Genomic DNA, 18747 nt, shown 5'->3' on the forward strand with positions numbered 1-18747 from the left:
TACTTTGCACCCGAAGTCACCGCTCTCGCTGAAATATGGAGACTATCTATGCAATTGCATTCACATCGCCTAGGCGCGACTATAAGAGACACCAGCAGATCATGGCCGATCCCGGGAATGAGATTAGACGAAAGAAGAACAAGAAACACCCTAAACCTACCGCCAGGTCTCTCTCTATCAGGCCGACGCCTTGGCCTCCTCATCTACCGCCGCCAACGCCTTGTTCAACTTGTCCGTCGGCGTGATTTTGGGTTCGCCATACACCTCGACCTTGGAGAGAAGGTCGGTAATATCGGCGTCGGGGAGGGAAAGGCTGCGGATGAAGAGGGCGATGGCCTTGTAGGCTTGGGGGAAGTCGATAGCGTCGTCGTCCAAGCTGACCATGTGGTTCTCGATTCTGAACTATCAGTTTTGCCCTCAGACACAAACAGAGGAGACTTACCCCTTCTTCAATACCTCCACTGTCGCCGCGTTCTGCTCCAGAGAAAGCTTGAGACCCCTGGCAATGATATCCGCGTCCTTCAGCTTCGACAGCCGGAAGGCCTCGTCGATAAGCTGAGCCGAAAGTAATGGTTGGCGTTCCTCTGGCAAGGCCTTGAAGTACTCGACGATGTCGTCCGGATTTCTCGATCCACCCTGATCCTTCTCTCCCCACAGCTCCTTCATATCTGACGCAACCTTTGTCTTGGCCGCCTCTTCCGACATACCCGCCGACGACTTTGGGGCCTCCTCTGCCTCTTCCTCCTCTTCTTCGCCCTCCTCGACTTCGCCTGCCTCCGCTTCGTCCGCCTCCTCGCCTGGTGCGGGGACGGAACGGGGCTGGAGGACAAGCCGCTTGCGCTCGGGTGCGGCTTCAGCGGCAGGCTCAGCGGCGTCGTTGAGCGCGCTGAACATGTTGGCGGTAGAGGTTTGACGGGAGAGGGGAGGTGTAGCGACCGCCGGCTTGCCGCGCTTGCTGAAGACGCTGGATGGGCCGGCAAAGGTGGGAGCAGTCTGGGATGTAGAGATCTTGCCGAGGTTGGACATGTCCGCCGGCCGCTGCGGCAGACGAGCAGGCTGTTGCACGTTCTGCCACTCGTCGTTCCGCTGACGCCCGGCCCGAGACCCGCCGCGGGACATGGACTCGCGTGTCGACTGGGCAGCGTGAGCCGCCTTGGCCGCCTGCTCCTTGGCCGCCTGCTGATGGATTTGGGCGATCGTCATGACACTCGACTGGGTCTTCTTTGACTTCCAGTGGTGCTTCTGGAGGTCCATAATGTCCTGTTTGTCAGCGTAGCCTTTCACAACGAGAAAATGACTCACCATGATCATGAAACGCAATCGAGACGATGTTCCCTCCAGGTTCAGAATAGCATTCAAGCGCGTCATGACCGGTGTCATGTTCTCCGGCACCTGAGCCTCGAACTGCCCGCCGACAGTGGTGAGGAGCTTGCAGGTGGACTCGATGTCCTCCTCGTCCGGGTCGGTAACGTTGGCCAAGAGGGTTTGGAGACAGGTCTTGATGACCTTGGTGGAGATCATCTCGAGCTTGTACAGCTCTCCGACGAGCTGCACCAAGCCCAATCCGCGCCGCTTTGCCTTTTGAGCGGCATAGTACTCGTCCGAGAGCATGGCCGCCTCCGTCTCCTTGCCCTCCTCCTTGTCTGCCTCATTCTTGGCCAGGCGATCCTTGTCCTCCTGACTCTTGGCCGCTGCCGCAGTGACAGCAAGCTCACGAGCCTTCCATCCCGCCTCGAAGTCCATCTGACACCGCCCGATAAGGTACTTTCGGAAGAGCACACCGCCCGACAATGGCTTGTCGTCGATGACCTCGGTAACCTCCGGGTCGAGATCGTCGAGGAGTGTCCGGCAAAGCCGACCGTACATTTCCGACCAGTGCGCCTCGTCGGTAGCCTTCTCGAAGACTTGCTTGATAACAAGCTTGAGTGACATACCGTCCGTCTCGTTCTTGGACCGGTTGGCCCATTCGACGATCTGCTTCGAGATGGAGTCGAACTTCTCCTGAGTGAGTTTGTTGAGGAGGGATTTGACCTTTCGCTCGACAAACGCTGGCGAGCTCTCGTCTTTGTCGGTGGGACGGGCCTTGACCCAGGAGTTTTGACTGATGGCCAACGGGGCGACCTCCGGCTCCTGTGCAAAGGATGGGGGGGGAGGTCGTCCCTGACGGGGTCCGCCTCGTCCGCTCCTCCGCTCTCCACCACGCGAAGACATGGATGGAGCCATGGCTGGCAGGCCGTGAGGACCACCCGAGCTGGGCACTCGTACACCCTGGGGCGCCCGCGGCTGGTTGAGCGAGTTCTGATACCGTTGCTCGCTGGTGGTTCCGCGGACAGACCCAAAGTTGCCCATTCCGAAAGCGCCCATCCCCTGAGCAACGGGTCGTCCGATGCCTCCGATACCGAGTCCGGCCGGACCACCTCGAGCTGCGGCTGCCCGTCCGCCTCGTCCGCCTCGTGTGCCGAAGCCGCTCGTAGTGTCGGCCTCGAGACCGATGTCCTCGAGCGCGGGGAGTCCTTCCGGCTTTTCCTTGCAGAGCTGCATGAACTGCATGAGGAAGTCCCGGTCGTAGCGGAACTTGCCTGGCTCGGCGTTGTCGTTGAAGCCCGATACGGGGGGTTGGATGGCGTTGGGGTAGGAGATGCTGGATAGGTCCTCGATGGGACGGGCGATCGAGAGATTTGTTTGGCTCGCCTCGGTCCGGTCAGTCATCGCAGGCGAGCTGACCTCGACATCGACGGGTTTGGCTGGGAGACCCGCGGTCGCTGTCGATGGGGAAGAGGGTGCGGGGGTGGATGGTGCGGGAGTTTCGGCCTGCTTGGCCTCCGCGGCCTTGTCTGCTGCCTCCTTGTCGGCCTTCTCCTTCTCCTCCCTGGCAGCGTCCTCTTCCGCCTTCTTCGCGGCCGCTTCCTCCTCGGCCTTCTTGGCCGCTGCCTCTTCCTCTTCCTTCTGCGCTTTGGCCTGATGATCAGCTATGTGGGACAAGACGCCGTCGATGGGGCTCACCTTCTCCTCAGCGGCCTTCTTCTCTTCAGCTTCCTTGGCCTGCCTCTCCTTGCGCTCCTTGCGCTCCTTCTCCTCTTGAGCCTCGATCGCCCTGATCTTCTCCTTGGCTGCCTCCTCCTTCAAGCGCTGAGCCTTTTGCTCCTCAGACTCGAGCCGCACCACCACCGGGAGAGAGTATGGCTTCTTGGCCGGGGTGCTTGACGCAGCTGGAGAAGCCACGGGAGCTGCCTCCTCTGTCGCCGGAACGGCAGGTTTGACAGCAACGGATTTGATGTCGACCTCCGTTCCGTCGGGACGAGCAATCTTGATCGCCTTGGACTGACGAGGGGTAAAAGAGCTGGCACCGCCAGACATGGAGAATGAGTTGGCCCCGGGGGTGAAGGACGAAGCGCCGGGAGTGAAGGCAGCTCCGGGTTGCATAGAGCGAGATGGGGTGGAGGGACCGTTGTGGGGGGAAAGAGTTGGTGGGCGCATTTGAGGAGCCATGACGGGGCTGGCGGCGGCGCCGTTGGGCAGTCCGGTGGGGTGAGGACCAGGAGACTGGACCTGGGGAATTGGACCGCGCGGCGACGACATGGCCATGTTTGGCGGAGCCCACTGCTGAGGAGGCATGCCGTATTGCTGCTGTTGCTGCTGCGAGGGAGGTTGCTGTGGTTGCTGAGGAGGCTGACCGGGGTAGTAGCCGGGCTAGAAAAATCAGCAAAGCCCATCGATGCTGAGGAGAGAACTTACGTAGAAGTTTTGCTGGCCTGGGTAGTTCATGTACTGTCCCTGAGGACTTCCATACCCCATCATCGAAGCCTGTCCGCCGCCGGGCCGAGCCATAGGGTTCTGCATTGGGGAAGGGCGGAATGGGTTGTAGTTGGGCATACCGCTGGGAGTTGGGCGGTACTGCGATTGGCCCTGGTGGAACTGAGGTCCGGGTTGGCCCATCCCCTGCCCATTTGGTGCCATCGACTGGCCATTCTGGCCTGACGACTGGCGCCTCTCCATCGATTGGCCAGGCTTGCCAGCAAACATCGCGTGGATGTCCGGCTGTTTCTTTGCCGGCTGACCGGGAGGGGGGCTGACGGTCGATGCAAGATTGCTCGGCTTGCGACTGGGCGGCTTGAGCGCGTCGGGATCGGCCGAGTCCGCGGGGACCGAGCCGAAAGCTTTGACTGCATCGGCGAGGTGAGACCCGGTGATCGAGGGGGCGGCAGGCGAGGACGACAGCATCCCGTTCGACGAGTCGACGGTGCCGAAAGCAAGGTTGCCCCGCTTGATGTCCATGTCGCCGCCGACCATGATGCTGCCCTTGCGAGAGTGGCCAACAGCCACGGGTGCGGCACCGTTCACTGGAGCGCCGCCGCCATTGATGTGGGGGTTTCCGGGGAGAGGGTGAGAGCCGTTCAGGTGGGCAGAGGGGTTGGCGAGCCGGGGAGCCGAGGATTGGTCACGGTTCCAAGCAGAGGCGGTAGGTGCAGCGTTGTGGGGATGGGGAGGTGCGGGAGAGGTCGTGGTTGTCATTGATCTTCGAGTAGGAGGGGGAAGGTGGGGAGGATGACGTGAGATGGGATTAGGTTCTGAGATGTCAGACGAGCAGAACGGTATGGGTGGAGAATGGGCTCACCGTATGTACTTTGTGCACTCAGCGCACTAGATGACTGACTAGGTCTTTCTGTTTGAAAGAACCAGTCTGTTTGCCGCCAGGTAGATGGCTTGAGACTTTGGCCGCTGGCTGCTTCTTTTTTTACGCTCCGGAGGGGCGATGTGGGCCAGCCGTGTGAGGTTGGCTGACTGGAGGGGGAGAAAGGGATACGCGAGGAGTATCCCTGGTATCTGCTGGAGGGGAGGTTATTAAGGGGAACGATATAGTCTATGGAAGACCGGCTAAAGAGAAGAAGAGAAGAGAGAGGAGCCCAACACGGCAAGCATGGGAGGGAGGCAGGGCAGGGCAGGTGGCGAGTAACAGGTGGCGATTTCGTCCTTTGTTGAGCGCCAAAATTTAGATCCCGCTCTGGAGAGGCGGGTAGGCAGCGTACCTCTATGCAGCATGTTTACTCCTTTGTGACTCGACGATAGCACGCACAAGAAGCCCGCAGACAGGCAGTGATACATACACAATGACCCAGAAGTAAGGTAGCCAGCAGCATTGTCCGTTGTATACAAAAATCTCCTCATTCCTCCCCATCAGACCCATCAGACAGATCGATATACGTTGTCACCTTGGCGGCACCTCGTCCTGCGCGAGGGACAGGAGCTCTTGGTGGGGGTGCACCGTCGCCCTCAGAGCTGTCGGGTTAGCGAAGATCCTATCGCGCCAAAGCTCGTCCACTCACTCGTCAAAGTCCGACTCTGCCTTCTTCCCCTTCTTTCCACCTTTCGGCTTGACGCTCACGTCCGACTCGTCCGAAACCGGCGCCTTGGCCTTGGGCTTTGGTTTCGCCTTTGGCTTTGGCTTGAGTACCATCTCGTCGTCCGAGTCCGCCGCGGCTGCTGGCTTGGGCTTGGTGACGAGGTAGACATCAGAGTCGTCCGAGTCGACGGGCGTTGGAACCGGCACAGCCTTCGCCTTCGCCTTGGACGGACCCGCGACCTTCGCATCGTCCGCCTTGGCCTTCTTTGGAGCCGCTTTGGGCTTGGTGAAGCCGTCGAGTGTTTGCTGCTTGGAGTCGACCTTGGCCGTTTTGGCCGCTCTGGGTGCTGTCTATCAGCCCCCAGTCCAACCTCAGGTGAAGACACCTACCCTCATCATCCGAGTCCAGTAGTGTAGGCTTAGCAGGCGCCTTTGACTTGGTCGCCTTCTTTGCCGGTGGTTTCTCGTCGTCAGACCCCGAAGCGCTCTTTCTTATTATCAGCTCTGAGTGGACTCTTCACTCACACTCTCTTCAACGGCGAGCCCTTCTTGGGCGACTCCTTGACCTCCGCTTTTGGCTTTGGCTTCGCTTTGGGTTTGGCCACCTTGACAGTAAAGTCTTCGTCCTCCTCCGAGTCCTCCCCCGCTGCCTTCTTCTTGCGCTTCGCGGCAGCCTTGATGGCAGCTTTCGGCTTGGCCTTGCCACTCTTGGCAGCGGTGATGTCCTCTTCAAGAAGAAGCTATCGTCAGCCATGCTCCAGCCAAAACTCACCTCCCATTCGGCCTGGAAGTTGTCGAGATCGCGGTTCCAGATATCCTGCGGTGAGAGCTTGAGCAGCTCCACCAGCTCCGCCTCCTTGACATCCCGCTCATGCAGCAGCTTTTCGACCTAAACGTCAGCCTCGTCCCAGATCTGACTCACCTTCTCAGCCGTCAAGCTCCAAATGGCCATCCCCAACAGATAGTCATAGTCGCTCGCCTGACCCTCATCTTCCTCTTCGACGACCGGCTCCGTCTCACCCTCCTCCTTTTGCTTCTTGGTCTTGGGGAAGGGCTTGAACTTAAGCGAGCGAAGCTCAGCGACAATCACCGTCTTCTTCTTGTTGGACACCGAGAGCTCCTTGGTGATGATCATCTGGACGAATCGAGCCTGGTTGGACAGACGCTCGAATTGCCGGTTCAGCTCATCGGCCATGAATTGCTATCGTCAGCTCGGTCAACACTCGGACCCACCTTTCGCAGTCCATAGTACTCGAGTCGCTTGTGGTAGAAGTCTGAAAGGATCTCCTCGGCAGAAGCGTACTTCTTGATCTTGCCATTCAGATCAAAGCACACCATGTTACCGGTAGTCATGGTAGTCGTCAACTTGAACTTCTTCTCGAGACCTTCCGCCTCGGCCGCCTGCATGTCCTTGTCGGTCATGTGGACCTTGAAGTGGACGGTAGTGTCGGTATGGTGCTCCTCGTAGTCCTGATGTCAGCCGAGTCGGATTCTTACTCACCTTGACGGTCTGCGGCGTCTTGCCATCCCCAGTGACCATCTCCTCCAGCATCTCCTTGAAGTCCTGCGTCCACTTGCGAATGGGCAGCTCGGTGATCTCGACGGTGGTATCGTCGATCTTTTCGAGCAGACCGCTGATTTTGTACTTGTCCTGCTCGGTCCGGTCGATACTTCCCCTGAAGCCACGGAACCAGGGGTTCATCCGCTCCAGCTCTTCACCCCGCATCATCCGCCGGATGTTTTCGACGATATCGATGGGGTTGTAGTTGGGAATGGAGGTACTCCATCCTGTTCCGATACCGTCCGCACCGTTGACGAGGACCATGGGGATGACGGGCATAAAGTATTCTGGCTCGATCGTCGATCCGTCCTCGACGAGGTAGTTGAGAAGACCGTCATCATTGGGGTGGAAGATGGCTCGGGTCATGCGAGGAATGGCAGTGAAGATGTAACGAGCGCTAGCAGCGTCTTTACCACCCTGACATCAGCCGCGTCGACTCAAGCACTCACAGCAAGTCGGGTACCGAATTGACCATTCGGGGACAACAGGTTGATGTTGTTGCTTCCGACAAAGTTCTGGGCGAGACCGACAATGGTGGTGGTGAGCGACTGCTCGCCGTGATGATAGGCAGTCTTCTCCGAGACGTATCCGACCAACTGCGCCACCTTGATCTCCTTCTGCAAGTTCCGCTTGAAGCACCCAAAGAGCACCTTTCGCTGACCCGGTTTGAGACCGTCCGCGACGGAAGGGATCGACCGGATATTGTCGGCCATCGAGAAGAGGATGAGCTCCTTGTTGACAAAGTCCGCGATGGGAACGACGTTGACATCGTGGTTGAGGAAGGTACCCGGTTTGTACTGCCTCAGCCACTCTTTCCGGTTGTCCGCCTTCTTCTTGTTGAACGCCATGTCGATGAGCAGGCGGTCGTCATCCGTCATTGTGTCGAAAGCGAGGCGGTGCTTGCCCAAGTCATTGAAGTACTTTTTGGCATCCGCGGATGTGCTTGTTCCGAGACCCTGATGATCAGCTGGATCATCTAGTAACTCACCTTGTAGTACTTGGACTCCCACCCTCTCCCCTCATTGTTCTCCTCTTTCCACTCCTCGTACTGTGGCATGGTGTAGAAGGTCATCTCCTGCTTGCCCTTCCACACCTTGACGATGGGAGTGATGAACTCGACCAAAAAGTCCGGAAGGCGGAGGAGGGACGGGTAGAAGTGGTCCAGGAAGTTGATGAGTAGACCCTTGATGTGGGATCCATCATGATCTTGATCCGTCATGATCATGAGGTGGCCGTACCGGAGACTGTCGACGCTTGTATAGTTCACGCCAGTCTTGAGACCGAGGATCTGCCGGATATGCTGGATTTCCGTATTCTTCATGATCTGGTCATGGCTCGCCTCGCGCACGTTGAGCAGCTTTCCTCGGATTGGGAAGACACCGTAGTGGTCTCGTCCGACCACACCGAGTCCGGATACCGCCAGGGCCTTGGCAGAGTCTCCTTCGGTGATGATGAGGGTGCAGTTTTTGGCATTCCGGCCACCGGCGCTGTTGGCGTCTTCGAGCTTGGTGATACCGGTGATTCTGCCATCAGCGATGTCTATGTCTTGCTCACCTTGTACGTTTCGACCCATCCGTCTTCTTCATCGCCTGATCCTGCTTGAATTTGGCAAAGCTGAGGACTTGTTCGATGATACCGGTTTTGGAAACTGCTATCAGCCTCGTCGACGGGCGACTTACCTTTCTTGATAAAGTCCTCCTTCAACTCGCACTTGCTCCCAAACGCCGAGCTCTTCAGCGTCAAGGTATCCTTGGTCTGAGAGTCGAAAGCGGGGTTCTCAATCATCGCGTTGACGAAGATCCACATGTAGTTCTTAACTTGGAACGGCTTGACGGTCACGCCCTTGTTCTTCTTCTTGATCTGCTCCAGTCTGTCGTTAGCGGGTTCGACAGCATACTCACAGCTTGTTGGCAATCTGCGTGGAGAGCATCTCGATGTGTGTACCACCCTTGGACGTGGATATCGAGTTGACGAACGAGACGTGGCGCTGCTCGCCATCAGAGAGGGCGAAAGCGACCTCCCAGCGGGGATGGACCATTTCGTAGACAAAGGTCGGTTTGGGCATGGCGACGTCGCCGCCGCCCTCGGTCTGCGCCTGGGACGCCGAGTTGAGGTACATCTCCACGTACTGATATCAGCTCAGCTTTCGGTCATACGTACCTGCTTGAACCCCTTGATCTTGATACGCTCGTCGTTCAGAGTCACCTTGATGTCCTTGACCGTACCCGCCATATCGTAAACGCGCTTTGCGAGGAGCGAGTAGGTATCGTCGTCGATGTTTTCCATGCCGAATCGGACGAGATCAGGCGTAAAGGTGATCTTGGTCCACTCCTCACCCTTCTTGTTTTCGGTGATCTACCGTCAGCTCGGTCTGATAAAGGCTCACCTTGGCCACGCCCTTCTTCCCCATGTTGTCGCTAAAGACCTGCTTGTACTTTTTGCCGTTCACCTTGTCGGCCGTTTCGACGACTGAGAGTCAGCTGGGTCTGTTTGGAAACGTACTGAACTCCTTCGAGTAGATATTGGCGAGCTTGGCACCGTATCCGTTCCTTCCTCCAGTCAACTTCTTCTGGTCGTCGTCGTAGTTGCTGCCCGTGAGGCTTTTGTCAGCTGCGTCTTCTTTCATAGCTTACAGATGGCCAAAAATCATCTCAGGAATCATAATGCCCTCCTTCTTGTGGATCTCCACTGGGACACCGTGTCCGTCGTTCATGACGGAAATCTGGTTCTTTTCTCGGTCGATATTGACTTTGATGTTCGCCATAGAAGGGTCATTGATCTAAGGTCAGCTTTGTCCCTGTCAAGACCCACCTTGTTGTCGGCAGCATTGACCAAGATCTCATCAAAGATTTTAAAGAAACCCGGAACGTAGGTGATGTTCCTGACGTCAGCCTGCACTCGCCGAAAGACTTACTTGAACACCATGACCTTCTTCTCCGAGTCGAAGACCCACATCTGCTGTGTGATCGCCTCTACAGATCCAATATAGGTGTCTGGACGCTTGAGGACGTGTTCAAGTTGAGAGAGCTGACGTCAGCCATGCTCAATCTCGAGCTCACCTTTTGATACTTGTCACTAGCGCTCTTCTTCTCCCCCGGCTTCGAGCTCCCAGCCACTGCATTCTCGTCATTGTCTGCCGCTGCCGCCTTTGGCTTGGGCTTCGCCTTGGCAGGAGTCTCATCGACATCGCTGCCACTCTCTGACTCCGAGTTGTTCGGCGTGTGCTTCTTTGCCGCTAAAGGCTTCTTTGCTGGTGCCTTCTTGCCAGCGGGCGCCTAAAAGTCAGCTCAGACTCCGTTGTTGTCCGTTTGCAACTCACTTTGGCCGCCTTGGGCGCAGCTGCCTTCTTGACCGGCGCCGCCTTCTTCGCAGCCTTGGGCGACTCCGCGTATCCCTCAGATCCGCTATCCGCGTCCGACTGCCTGAAGCCGTCCGACTCGCTATCCGACATGGTGCGATATCACCTGTGAGGGATGAGAGTGTGTTGTCTGATGTTGAACAAAGATGTAGAGGATGAAAGTGGATGTATGAAAGAAGAAGGAAGGATGAGAAGTCGAGCGTTGTTTACACGTCCGGAAATCAAGCAGTCGCGGCACGCGTCAAGTTGGGCCACGTGGCTGAGCGTGAGGAATGTGCGGGCGCCTCGAGGCTGCGAAGGTCCATGAGCTTCATGCATTTCACTTACCAGCCATGCAGCAGCTGACTCCGACCCACAAGCTGGCGGTATGCTTAGCAGCTGGCGTCGCTGTCAGACTCGCCTGCTTTGCAATATGGCCGGAGTCACTACAGCGCCGTCCAGAGCTGACATCTCCTCTGACCTCCTTTCGCAGCTGTACGTTTAGCGGTGGTGCTTTAAAACAAAGCTGATCGGCAGTGCAGGAGGGAGTCTTCCTGTTTGGGAAAGGAGACAATCCATATACGGGCGGAGTCTTCTACTACGTACGTCCTGGACCCCTGCCCAGCTCACGACAGTCTCCCATCTACCTCGCCATCTTCTCCCATCTTCAGGCTTCACCACTACTATGGGTGATAGCGGACCTCATGGGAGCCCTGGCGCTTAGCAGGATCGATACCACTCGATGCTCCGATGATAAAGGCTATAAGGCTGCTGCTCTGTGAGTGAGGGAGAAAGCGGGACTGACGAAAGATACCTCTTCAACCCCTATATTCTGCTGTCTTGCCTTGCAAGATCAACAGCTGGATTGGAGAATGCTGTGCTCCTCTGGGCAATCTGCGGAAGGACGACCAGTGAGTCTCCTATCCCTTGAAGCTGATCATCAGACGACCTCCTGCTATCCGGTACTTGCTTAGCGTTCGTCTCGCACACCTCCATCTACCCGATTTTGCTCTTACCGCCGCTCCTCAAGGGCTTAAGCTCCCGACAACGCGCAATACTAGCTGGAGCTTTTGCTGTTGTATTCGGAACCATAGCGGCGGGCAACACCTTGGTGTTCGGAAGCAGCTGGATTCGGCCAACATGGGGCACAATGTAAGCACATCCCATCACCCCTGCTGACTTCCAGTTTGACGGTGTCTGATCTCACTCCAAACGTCGGGATGTGGTGGTACTTCTTCACCGAGATGTTTGATCATTTCCGACAGTTCTTCCTTGGTGTCTTCCAGGTAAGTCCACTTCATAGCCACGCTGATTCCAGCTCCACACCGCCATCTACGTCCTTCCCGTTTGTCTCCGGATCGAGGATCCTCTTCACGCAACGCTTATCCTCCTCGGCGTCATATCGACATGGAAGAGCTACCCGACCCTCGCTGATCTGGGGGTATGGGCGGGCCTACTCGGCTGCTTTCCCGAAATCACGGCCAGTGAGTTTCGGCTAGACAACGCTGATCCAGACCTCCGACATCCGCTCTTCACCCTCGCCACGTATCTACACACCTTCATCCTACTCCCTCTACTGCATTCGCTCTGGCTATTGACGGGTACGGGGAACGCCAACTTCTTCTACGCGGCGACAATGGTGCATGGCTTGAACTCGGCGCTGGCAGTGGTGGATGTGGTAACGGCGGTTATGCGATTCAGGTTGAAGAAGGTTGTACAGTGGAAGGATACGTATAAGGCTGTCCAAATCACAGCTATAGAGTGATGCATCCTGTACCAAGCCTATCTTGTGCCTATGCCAGTGGCTGTTCATGCCAGTCCCCCGCCGCAAAGCTGGACGCGGGTGGAGTGGTCCATAGTATCTTTCGGAGTCGAGGTAGGAGGAGCCCAACCTAGAACGCGGTCAATCAAGTCGCTCGGCATCGGTGGATGTTGCAGCGCGTCTTACAGTAAGAGTATTCAGAAAGGCAGAGTGCACATGCGAAGTGCAAACGGGCCTGGGGACCGGTCCTTCAAATCACCGCTAGATACGCAACATGGGACACGGCTCTCTTGTCTTTGTTACACCTTAGAATCGAATCACATCACAAGCCACCGTGGATCCTCTCAGCGAGAGAGCAGAAAGTGAGAGCCGTTCCTCCTTTGAGAAAAGTTATCGCGTAGAGCGGCTGGAGATTAATCGAAACTACTATACCTCTCTCCCTCTCCCGCGATCAGCTTACCCCCTCCTCACCCCCGAGATAGATAGATAAAGCGACAGGCACGTGTGCCTTTCCCCCTCCCCCCTCGTCCTCGTCTTTCCCGGTCACCCCGAGTGACATCCACCGCTTGATCGGGATGTGAAGGAAGAGAGCGTTGAAGGAAGGTCTCTCTCATGATACATGTCCCAATAGATAAAATACACACTAAGTTCAATCCACCTCCATCTTCCCTGTAGACCTCGTCGACGCTAACCACGCGTCAATCTTCGCCTTGAGCTCTACATCCGGCAAACAGTCCTCCAGCTTGAGAGGCTGGTTGTTGAACGGGTCGAGCGGCTTCGACAGCAGCACGCTTTTGATCGTATCCCTGTCGATAGAGATCTTGGAGGTTGGTAAGATGACGGGATTCTTCATCACTACGATTGTCAGCCGTGTGCACGCCTGAGGTAGAGAAGGGCACCTTGCCTGTTGCCATAAGGGGATCCAAGTATTCGTCTGGCACTTCCACCTCGTCCTCCAGCGCAATAGTCGCCCGCGCAACCTCCACCCTGCCGATAAACGCCTCGACCTGTTGCACCTCCACTCCCGTCATGATCGCGCGATTCTTCAAGATCCGGGCGAACCGCTCGAAAAGCTCCTTGCTGTAACTCCGACCGTCGTTCGCTACCGCGCGGATAAAGTCTGGCTCTTCGCCGAGATTGAGGTAGATCTGGGCGATCGCAGCGAGGAGCCGCTTGGGCTTGAAGTAGAACTTGTCGGGCTGGGCGACCTTGAGGTCCTGCATCTTTGGCCCGACGAGGTTGGAGAGGTTCTCATCGAGTGACTGTACATCAGCCTAGTCATTATAAAAACTCACTGCCGCCAGTCTGTCGACAATCTCTCCTACTACCCAGGCACTTGGCGTGGTGGAAGTGAAATCGCGGATCAACTCGACATTGCCCAAGCCTTGTTGGGTGTGGAAGGGGGCAGAACCTTCAGCTTGGCTGAGCTGACTGGTGGCCTCTTCTCTCTCCGTGGCGGAGAGGGAAGTACCGGCGAGCTGGGTCGACAGCGAGTTGATCTTCTGCAGGCCTGACAGGGACTCCTCGAGGTGGAAAGTTGTATCCGCTAGTAACATATGGACCATACGTATATAGAGCTCCTTGTCGTCACTGCAGTCAGCGCTGTCGTCCTCCAGTCACTCACTGCAAGACCTGTACGAAGGCCTCTCGGTGTAGGGGATTGCTCCACAGGCTTTTCCAAATGTGTTGAATATCCCTCCGGAAGGTGAATTTGTCTGATGTCAGCGCGGACAGAAGATATAGCTTACCCCAGAACTGAGAATGACCGCCAGTGGCTTCCACTGCAATGTAGAAATCGATCAGAGTCGGCATCAGATACTGCAGCGATAGACTGTGAGTGGACAATCTATCAAAGAGCGTCCCTTTGCGGTGGTATCCCACTGGGTACAAACCAGCCGAAAGGATCTTCTCATCAGTCGAGCCACCTCCGAGAACTCACCGATACCAGCTTTGCCTTGAGGAATGGGTTGTTGACGTAATTGGGCGACAAGAATGTGATGGTGAAGGTGATGAGGATATCCTTGTCGACATTGTCGAGCGAGTCGGGCGAGTAGCGGCCGAGGAAGTCAAAGTACTCGGTGATATTGTCAAAGAGGTACTCGGGGAGCATCTTGAACTGTGCTGGGGCCTCGGCGGGAAGAGGGAGTCTAATCAGCGCGGACTTAACACAAACTTACGAGATCTGGACGTTCGGATGTTGCTTCTTGGGATCCACGAGGCGGATGAGCCAGGTCATGAGGAAGCCAAGGTAGCTGACGGTCTGCCGGACGAGGGCAGGGTCGAGAAGTTGGGTATCGTATGCGTGGATGGAAGCGTGCAGGGTGGCGACGTCGGATTTGAACTTGGTGATAGCCGCCTCTCCTTGAGCTTGCAGAGCAGGATTCTACATCAGCTCAGTCGAGACTGGACTCACCCCTTCCCAGTCCGACCGGGACGCCTCGGCCCGCTTCAGCTCCTTCTCCGTTTCCGACATGGACTTTTCGGCTCGAAGACGGTTACTGATGGTCTTGACCAGTCCGAGGTGGTGGTAGGTGTTAAGTGAGAAGAAGAGGTCCGAGATGAAGTTGGGAGGGCCAGTGCTAGGAACTGCAAAGTGCGCATCCGCCTCTTCCTTGGATGCGCGGACCTTGGTCTCGTCGGTAATGTTGAATCGCGTCGCATTGCGATAATAGTCCGGATCGACTTTATCGATCTGGATCAGCGCTGTTCACGTTTGGCTTACCTTGGAGAATGAGGCGTCCATGACTGGTGCGAAGAGCTTGAGCAGCACGACCTGAAGGTTGGTCATGAACCCGTCGGAAGCTACGGTGCGGTGGTCGACGCGCATCCCGGACCGCTTGTCGTTGAGATTGGCAACACGGGTGATGTATGCAAGAACGCCCTCGCGAGACTCTGGAGATGCCCGGATGATGGCATTAAAGATGTTGAAGAGAGATTGTTGCAGAGATCCGAGAGTTGACTGAAGATTCGCCTTGTTGGCGTCGATATCGCCGGTCTTCCGTTCCGTCGGATCCGCAAAGTAGGCTTTCCAGATTGACGCCTGGCATCAGCGATGCAGAGTGAGGACTCACAAATTCTCTTGGGTACACGCTGAGCCGGATAAGCGGGCCGAGGAGTGACTTGTACTCAATGTCCGCTCCGGTAGCGCTGGGGAATGCCCATACGGGTAATGTTGGCATCTAATCAGCACGATCGTTGCGGGGACTCACTGCTGCGGCGATCTGCTTGACCTGAGTCAAAGTCCCTACTGCGCCCACATACCGCCGCCATTCGTCGCCCATGAGATCCGGCGATGGGGTGATGCGGAACCACTCCTGGATCAGGAGCGAGAGGGTGGGGCTGATGGTATCGAGCAATTGCTCAGCAGCAAGACCATTGGCCAGGTCATTAAGGAAAGGGAGGACGTCATCGGATGACAGCGCGCTGGTCGAGGGAGTATCGCTGGAGTTGGTAATGGAAAGGAGGATTGGGAGGAATTCGGCGGGTCCGACGGGCTTGTTGGCGGGCTGGGGGAACATTGTCGGATCCTCCAAGCTCATCCCACAATACGAGATAATCAAGCTGCGCAGCTTGTCGAGCGCTTGTGGCCAGTCGGTCGAGGTATAGCCCTGAGGTCAGCGGTGTCAAGTGGAGACTTACCAGTCGGTTGTAAGCCCTATTGGCTGCGCCCAGACGCTTCCAGCAGCCAACGAGGTACTCGAAGGACGTCTCTTCCGATGGCATACCAGCCAGTATGGTCATGATATCCGCATCGTCCGACCGAGCCATAGCTGCTGGGTCAAGGGAAAGCCGTGCGATCAGAAGCCGATCCGACATCTCCAATGTCGTGCGAGGCTCCAAGCTTTCGGACTTGAGCTCAGCTTCGAGCTCCTTGAGCCAGCACAAGCGCCATTCGGACTGCTCCGCTGTGGATCGCTGGCGTCAGCTCGATCGTATCTATACTTACATCCAGTGCTACGCCAAAGACATCCCCGACGGTCCGCTCCTCCCATTGCGAGTAGGGCACCTGTGGCTTTGGCTTCTTGTTGGGTGTTGCGGGGGCCGGCTTGACCGGGGAGACCTGACGGACGGTCGGGAGCCGAGAAGTCGAGGCAGCCGGCTGCTTGGGTACAGGGGATGGAGTCGCAGTGGGCTTCGGCGCAGGGGTCGGGGTCGGAGTCGACCCAGAAGCCGAAGCCTGATCGGGCGGCGTGGACTGAGGGGTAGGAGCTCCCAGCCGAGCCAAGCGCTTGATGCGCATCTATGGTCAGCTGAGGACTAGCTGCGCTCACCTTCTCTGCGTCTGTCATTGGGTGATCTTCTGCCATGATTGATTATCCTATAGATGTTGTGCTGACTGACAGCCACCTTTAAAGTGGATGGATGGACCTGCTTCAGTCAACGCCAGCGTGCGCTCACTTTCCCACGCCCGATCATACCTGAAACACCACATTCCTCACATCTTGGCTTGGCCCAGCCTGACTTTGCTTTCTTGACCAGCTTTGATACCTATCAAGCGCTATGTACGAGCCGCACCTGGTAGACCACGCCAGCGACCAACGCAGAAGTAGTCTCGACGGCGCGTCTCTGCTCGATGAGCTAGACCGTATAGCTCCCATCAAGAGCTTTGACGCGTTCCCAAAGGTGAGCCTGGCCAAAAGATGTCGCTAATCTTAGATCCAATCCACCTACACCTCGCAGTCGCGTCGAGGGGGCGTCTTGACAGCGCTGGTCGGAGCTATAATCTTTCTGCTCGTCCTCAACGATCTCGGGGAATACCTCTACGGCGCTCCAGACTATGCCTTCCAGGTGGATCACGATGTCGCAAGAGATCTGCAATTGAACGTGGATCTGACTGTCGCGATGCCTTGTCGATGTGAGTCAAGACCTGATAGAGCTAATATAGTCATCACCATCGACCTGAGAGATGCGGTCGGAGATAGATTACACCTGTCGGACGCGTTCGTCAAGGACAATACGGTCTTCAACGTCGGGAAGGCGCAGTCCACCATGCGGCTCGCAGCGCCCTCCGCGTCCGAAATCATCTCCTCATCCCGGCGGAGAGCACCGACTCAATACAAGTCCTTCGAGGGTATCAGGCGGCTGTTCCGGTCGCGACCAAAGAAGCAAGCGGCGTACCGAGCTACCAATCCCAAGCTCAATGACGGTCCCGCTTGTCGTATCTATGGCAGCGTGGAGGTCAAGAAGGTCACGGGCAATCTGCACGTCACGACCCTGGGACATGGGTACATGAGCCACGAACATACGGAACATCATCGTGAGTCAAGCTGAGACATGGCTGATGTAGTGATGAACCTGACCCATGTCGTCCACGAATTCTCATTCGGCCCTTTCTTCCCGTCCATCTCGCAACCTCTGGACATGAGCTATGAGCGAACAGATCAACGTGAGTAAAATTTAGACTCAGCTGATGTCAGCCTTCACAATCTTCCAATACTTCCTGCGAGTCGTCCCGACCACCTACATTGACGCTTCCCGAAGAAGATTATCCACATCTCAATACGCCGTGACCGACTACTCGCGGTCGTTTGAGCACGGCCACGGCGTCCCGGGAATCTTCTTCAAGTACGACTTGGAAGGCATGTCGTTGACGGTGCGGGAAGCGACGACGACGTTGTATCAGTTCTTGGTCAGGCTGGCGGGGGTGATAGGCGGTGTATGGACAATAGCCTCGTTTGGGTTGAGGATTCTCATTAGAGTACAGAGAAAGCTATGAACACTATTCTCCTCGGAATCGCTTATCGTCATCCCGCCTTTCCACATCCTCATCCTCACTTCTCTCCCTTTTGAACCGGTCCTCTTCGCCCTGTCCCTCTCCTTTCGGGATATCCGCGGGCGCAGCATATGTCTCGACCTGCATCTGCTCGCGAATCCGCTCCTGCTCTTGTCGTCTCCGCTCCTCTTCCAGTCGCTGGTGACCCCATCCGCCTAACGTCAGCTAGGCCCAGCGGGGTACTCACCTCGCCCACTATCGTATTCCTGCCTAAACTCGTCCCTGACCTGCCCACCCGTCTTTCCCCGCCCATACTGCCGCCCATCCTTGTATCCCGGATCAAGGTCACACCGTATTATCCGCTCATCCAGCTTCGTTCCCGAGATATACCGCATGGAATCGACCGCTTCGGAGTGGAGATAGTATTCGACGAATGCAAAGCCGCATGGCGTTCTAGTCAGTCAGCTTAGCCCGGAAAGCAGACGTACTTCTGGTTCCTGTCTAGCCCCATGATAATTCGCTTGACACCGCCTCCTTCTTCTGGGCGGGCGCAGGTGGAGAATACTGAGATTAGCAATGATGGAGTGCCGAGACCTACATTGATACATTTGAGCCTGTAAGTCAGCTTCAGGTCCTGTCAGGAGTATCATGAGCTCACCTCGGTAGTGTAGAAGGACAGGTTCCCGATATAGAGCGTACTTGACTGCGCGAGTAGCCGCCTTTCACTCTCTCGGTCAATCTACAATCAGCAAAGCCGGCGTGGTGGAGAGGAGAGAGCCCACCTCTGCTCGGCTGTCGCGATAGGACGAGGGCTGATCGAGGGGTTGTACGACTTGCGCCATGATGCCTGAGTCACTCGCGGAGCTGTGCTGATGGTCGATAGGGTGTTGAAGATGTGCTTTTGACGAATGTGAAGCTTGTGCAAAGGAAAGAATAACGGAGTTGCGGGCGAAGGTGGAGGAATGTTGTTGCCATCCAGATCGATATTGCCCCTTCGGGCAAGTACAGCTCGTTTGGCTTGTAATAACTCTCA

The 18747-nt window shown here is 56.5% G+C and overlaps 6 protein-coding genes across 6 annotated transcripts; 2 read left to right on the forward strand and 4 right to left on the reverse strand.

Annotated features, from left to right (window-relative positions):
• Window positions 1–177: 177 nt before the first annotated feature.
• MKK02DRAFT_29470 (putative eukaryotic initiation factor 4F subunit P130) lies at window positions 178–4512 on the reverse strand (the record flags this gene model as incomplete). Its single annotated transcript, XM_053087827.1, has 5 exons — window positions 178–397; window positions 443–1260; window positions 1303–2958; window positions 3004–3690; window positions 3736–4512. The coding sequence occupies 5 exons, from the start codon at window positions 4510–4512 to the stop codon at window positions 178–180; spliced, it is 4158 nt and encodes a 1385-aa protein (XP_052949175.1).
• A 650-nt stretch (window positions 4513–5162) lies between these two features.
• On the reverse strand, window positions 5163–10353 carry MKK02DRAFT_39696 (DNA topoisomerase; the record flags this gene model as incomplete). Its single annotated transcript, XM_053090729.1, has 21 exons — window positions 5163–5277; window positions 5325–5688; window positions 5732–5832; window positions 5867–6081; window positions 6114–6230; window positions 6264–6542; window positions 6575–6811; window positions 6843–7319; window positions 7352–7858; window positions 7891–8425; window positions 8457–8550; window positions 8582–8772; window positions 8804–9030; window positions 9063–9257; window positions 9289–9371; window positions 9405–9502; window positions 9536–9681; window positions 9714–9783; window positions 9817–9929; window positions 9962–10177; window positions 10222–10353. 21 exons carry the CDS (start codon window positions 10351–10353, stop codon window positions 5163–5165), a joined length of 4512 nt encoding a protein of 1503 aa, XP_052949176.1.
• A 239-nt stretch (window positions 10354–10592) lies between these two features.
• On the forward strand, window positions 10593–12004 carry MKK02DRAFT_39697 (putative cell division cycle protein 91; the record flags this gene model as incomplete). Its single annotated transcript, XM_053090730.1, has 8 exons — window positions 10593–10734; window positions 10777–10841; window positions 10875–11017; window positions 11050–11150; window positions 11184–11391; window positions 11426–11525; window positions 11558–11723; window positions 11754–12004. The coding sequence occupies 8 exons, from the start codon at window positions 10593–10595 to the stop codon at window positions 12002–12004; spliced, it is 1176 nt and encodes a 391-aa protein (XP_052949177.1).
• Window positions 12005–12650: 646 nt separating this feature from the next.
• MKK02DRAFT_19180 (ubiquitin elongating factor core-domain-containing protein) lies at window positions 12651–16241 on the reverse strand (the record flags this gene model as incomplete). The annotated part of the gene is made up of 12 exons (XM_053086048.1): window positions 12651–12848; window positions 12901–13263; window positions 13297–13591; window positions 13626–13906; window positions 13941–14148; window positions 14179–14384; window positions 14415–14693; window positions 14724–15041; window positions 15073–15180; window positions 15211–15609; window positions 15641–15916; window positions 15948–16241. The coding sequence occupies 12 exons, from the start codon at window positions 16239–16241 to the stop codon at window positions 12651–12653; spliced, it is 3225 nt and encodes a 1074-aa protein (XP_052949178.1).
• A 260-nt stretch (window positions 16242–16501) lies between these two features.
• On the forward strand, window positions 16502–17717 carry MKK02DRAFT_19061 (ER to Golgi transport-related protein; the record flags this gene model as incomplete). The annotated part of the gene is made up of 5 exons (XM_053086038.1): window positions 16502–16624; window positions 16658–16856; window positions 16887–17258; window positions 17289–17387; window positions 17419–17717. The coding sequence occupies 5 exons, from the start codon at window positions 16502–16504 to the stop codon at window positions 17715–17717; spliced, it is 1092 nt and encodes a 363-aa protein (XP_052949179.1).
• A 3-nt stretch (window positions 17718–17720) lies between these two features.
• On the reverse strand, window positions 17721–18556 carry MKK02DRAFT_19522 (putative 20 kDa nuclear cap binding protein; the record flags this gene model as incomplete). The annotated part of the gene is made up of 6 exons (XM_053086106.1): window positions 17721–17929; window positions 17962–18167; window positions 18203–18278; window positions 18313–18328; window positions 18373–18453; window positions 18497–18556. 6 exons carry the CDS (start codon window positions 18554–18556, stop codon window positions 17721–17723), a joined length of 648 nt encoding a protein of 215 aa, XP_052949180.1.
• Between the last annotated feature and the right edge of the window lie 191 nt (window positions 18557–18747).

Source organism: Dioszegia hungarica (assembly GCF_025882075.1).
Source record: "Dioszegia hungarica strain PDD-24b-2 chromosome Unknown MKK02contig_2, whole genome shotgun sequence".
In the NCBI taxonomy this organism is placed as follows: domain Eukaryota; kingdom Fungi; phylum Basidiomycota; class Tremellomycetes; order Tremellales; family Bulleribasidiaceae; genus Dioszegia; species Dioszegia hungarica.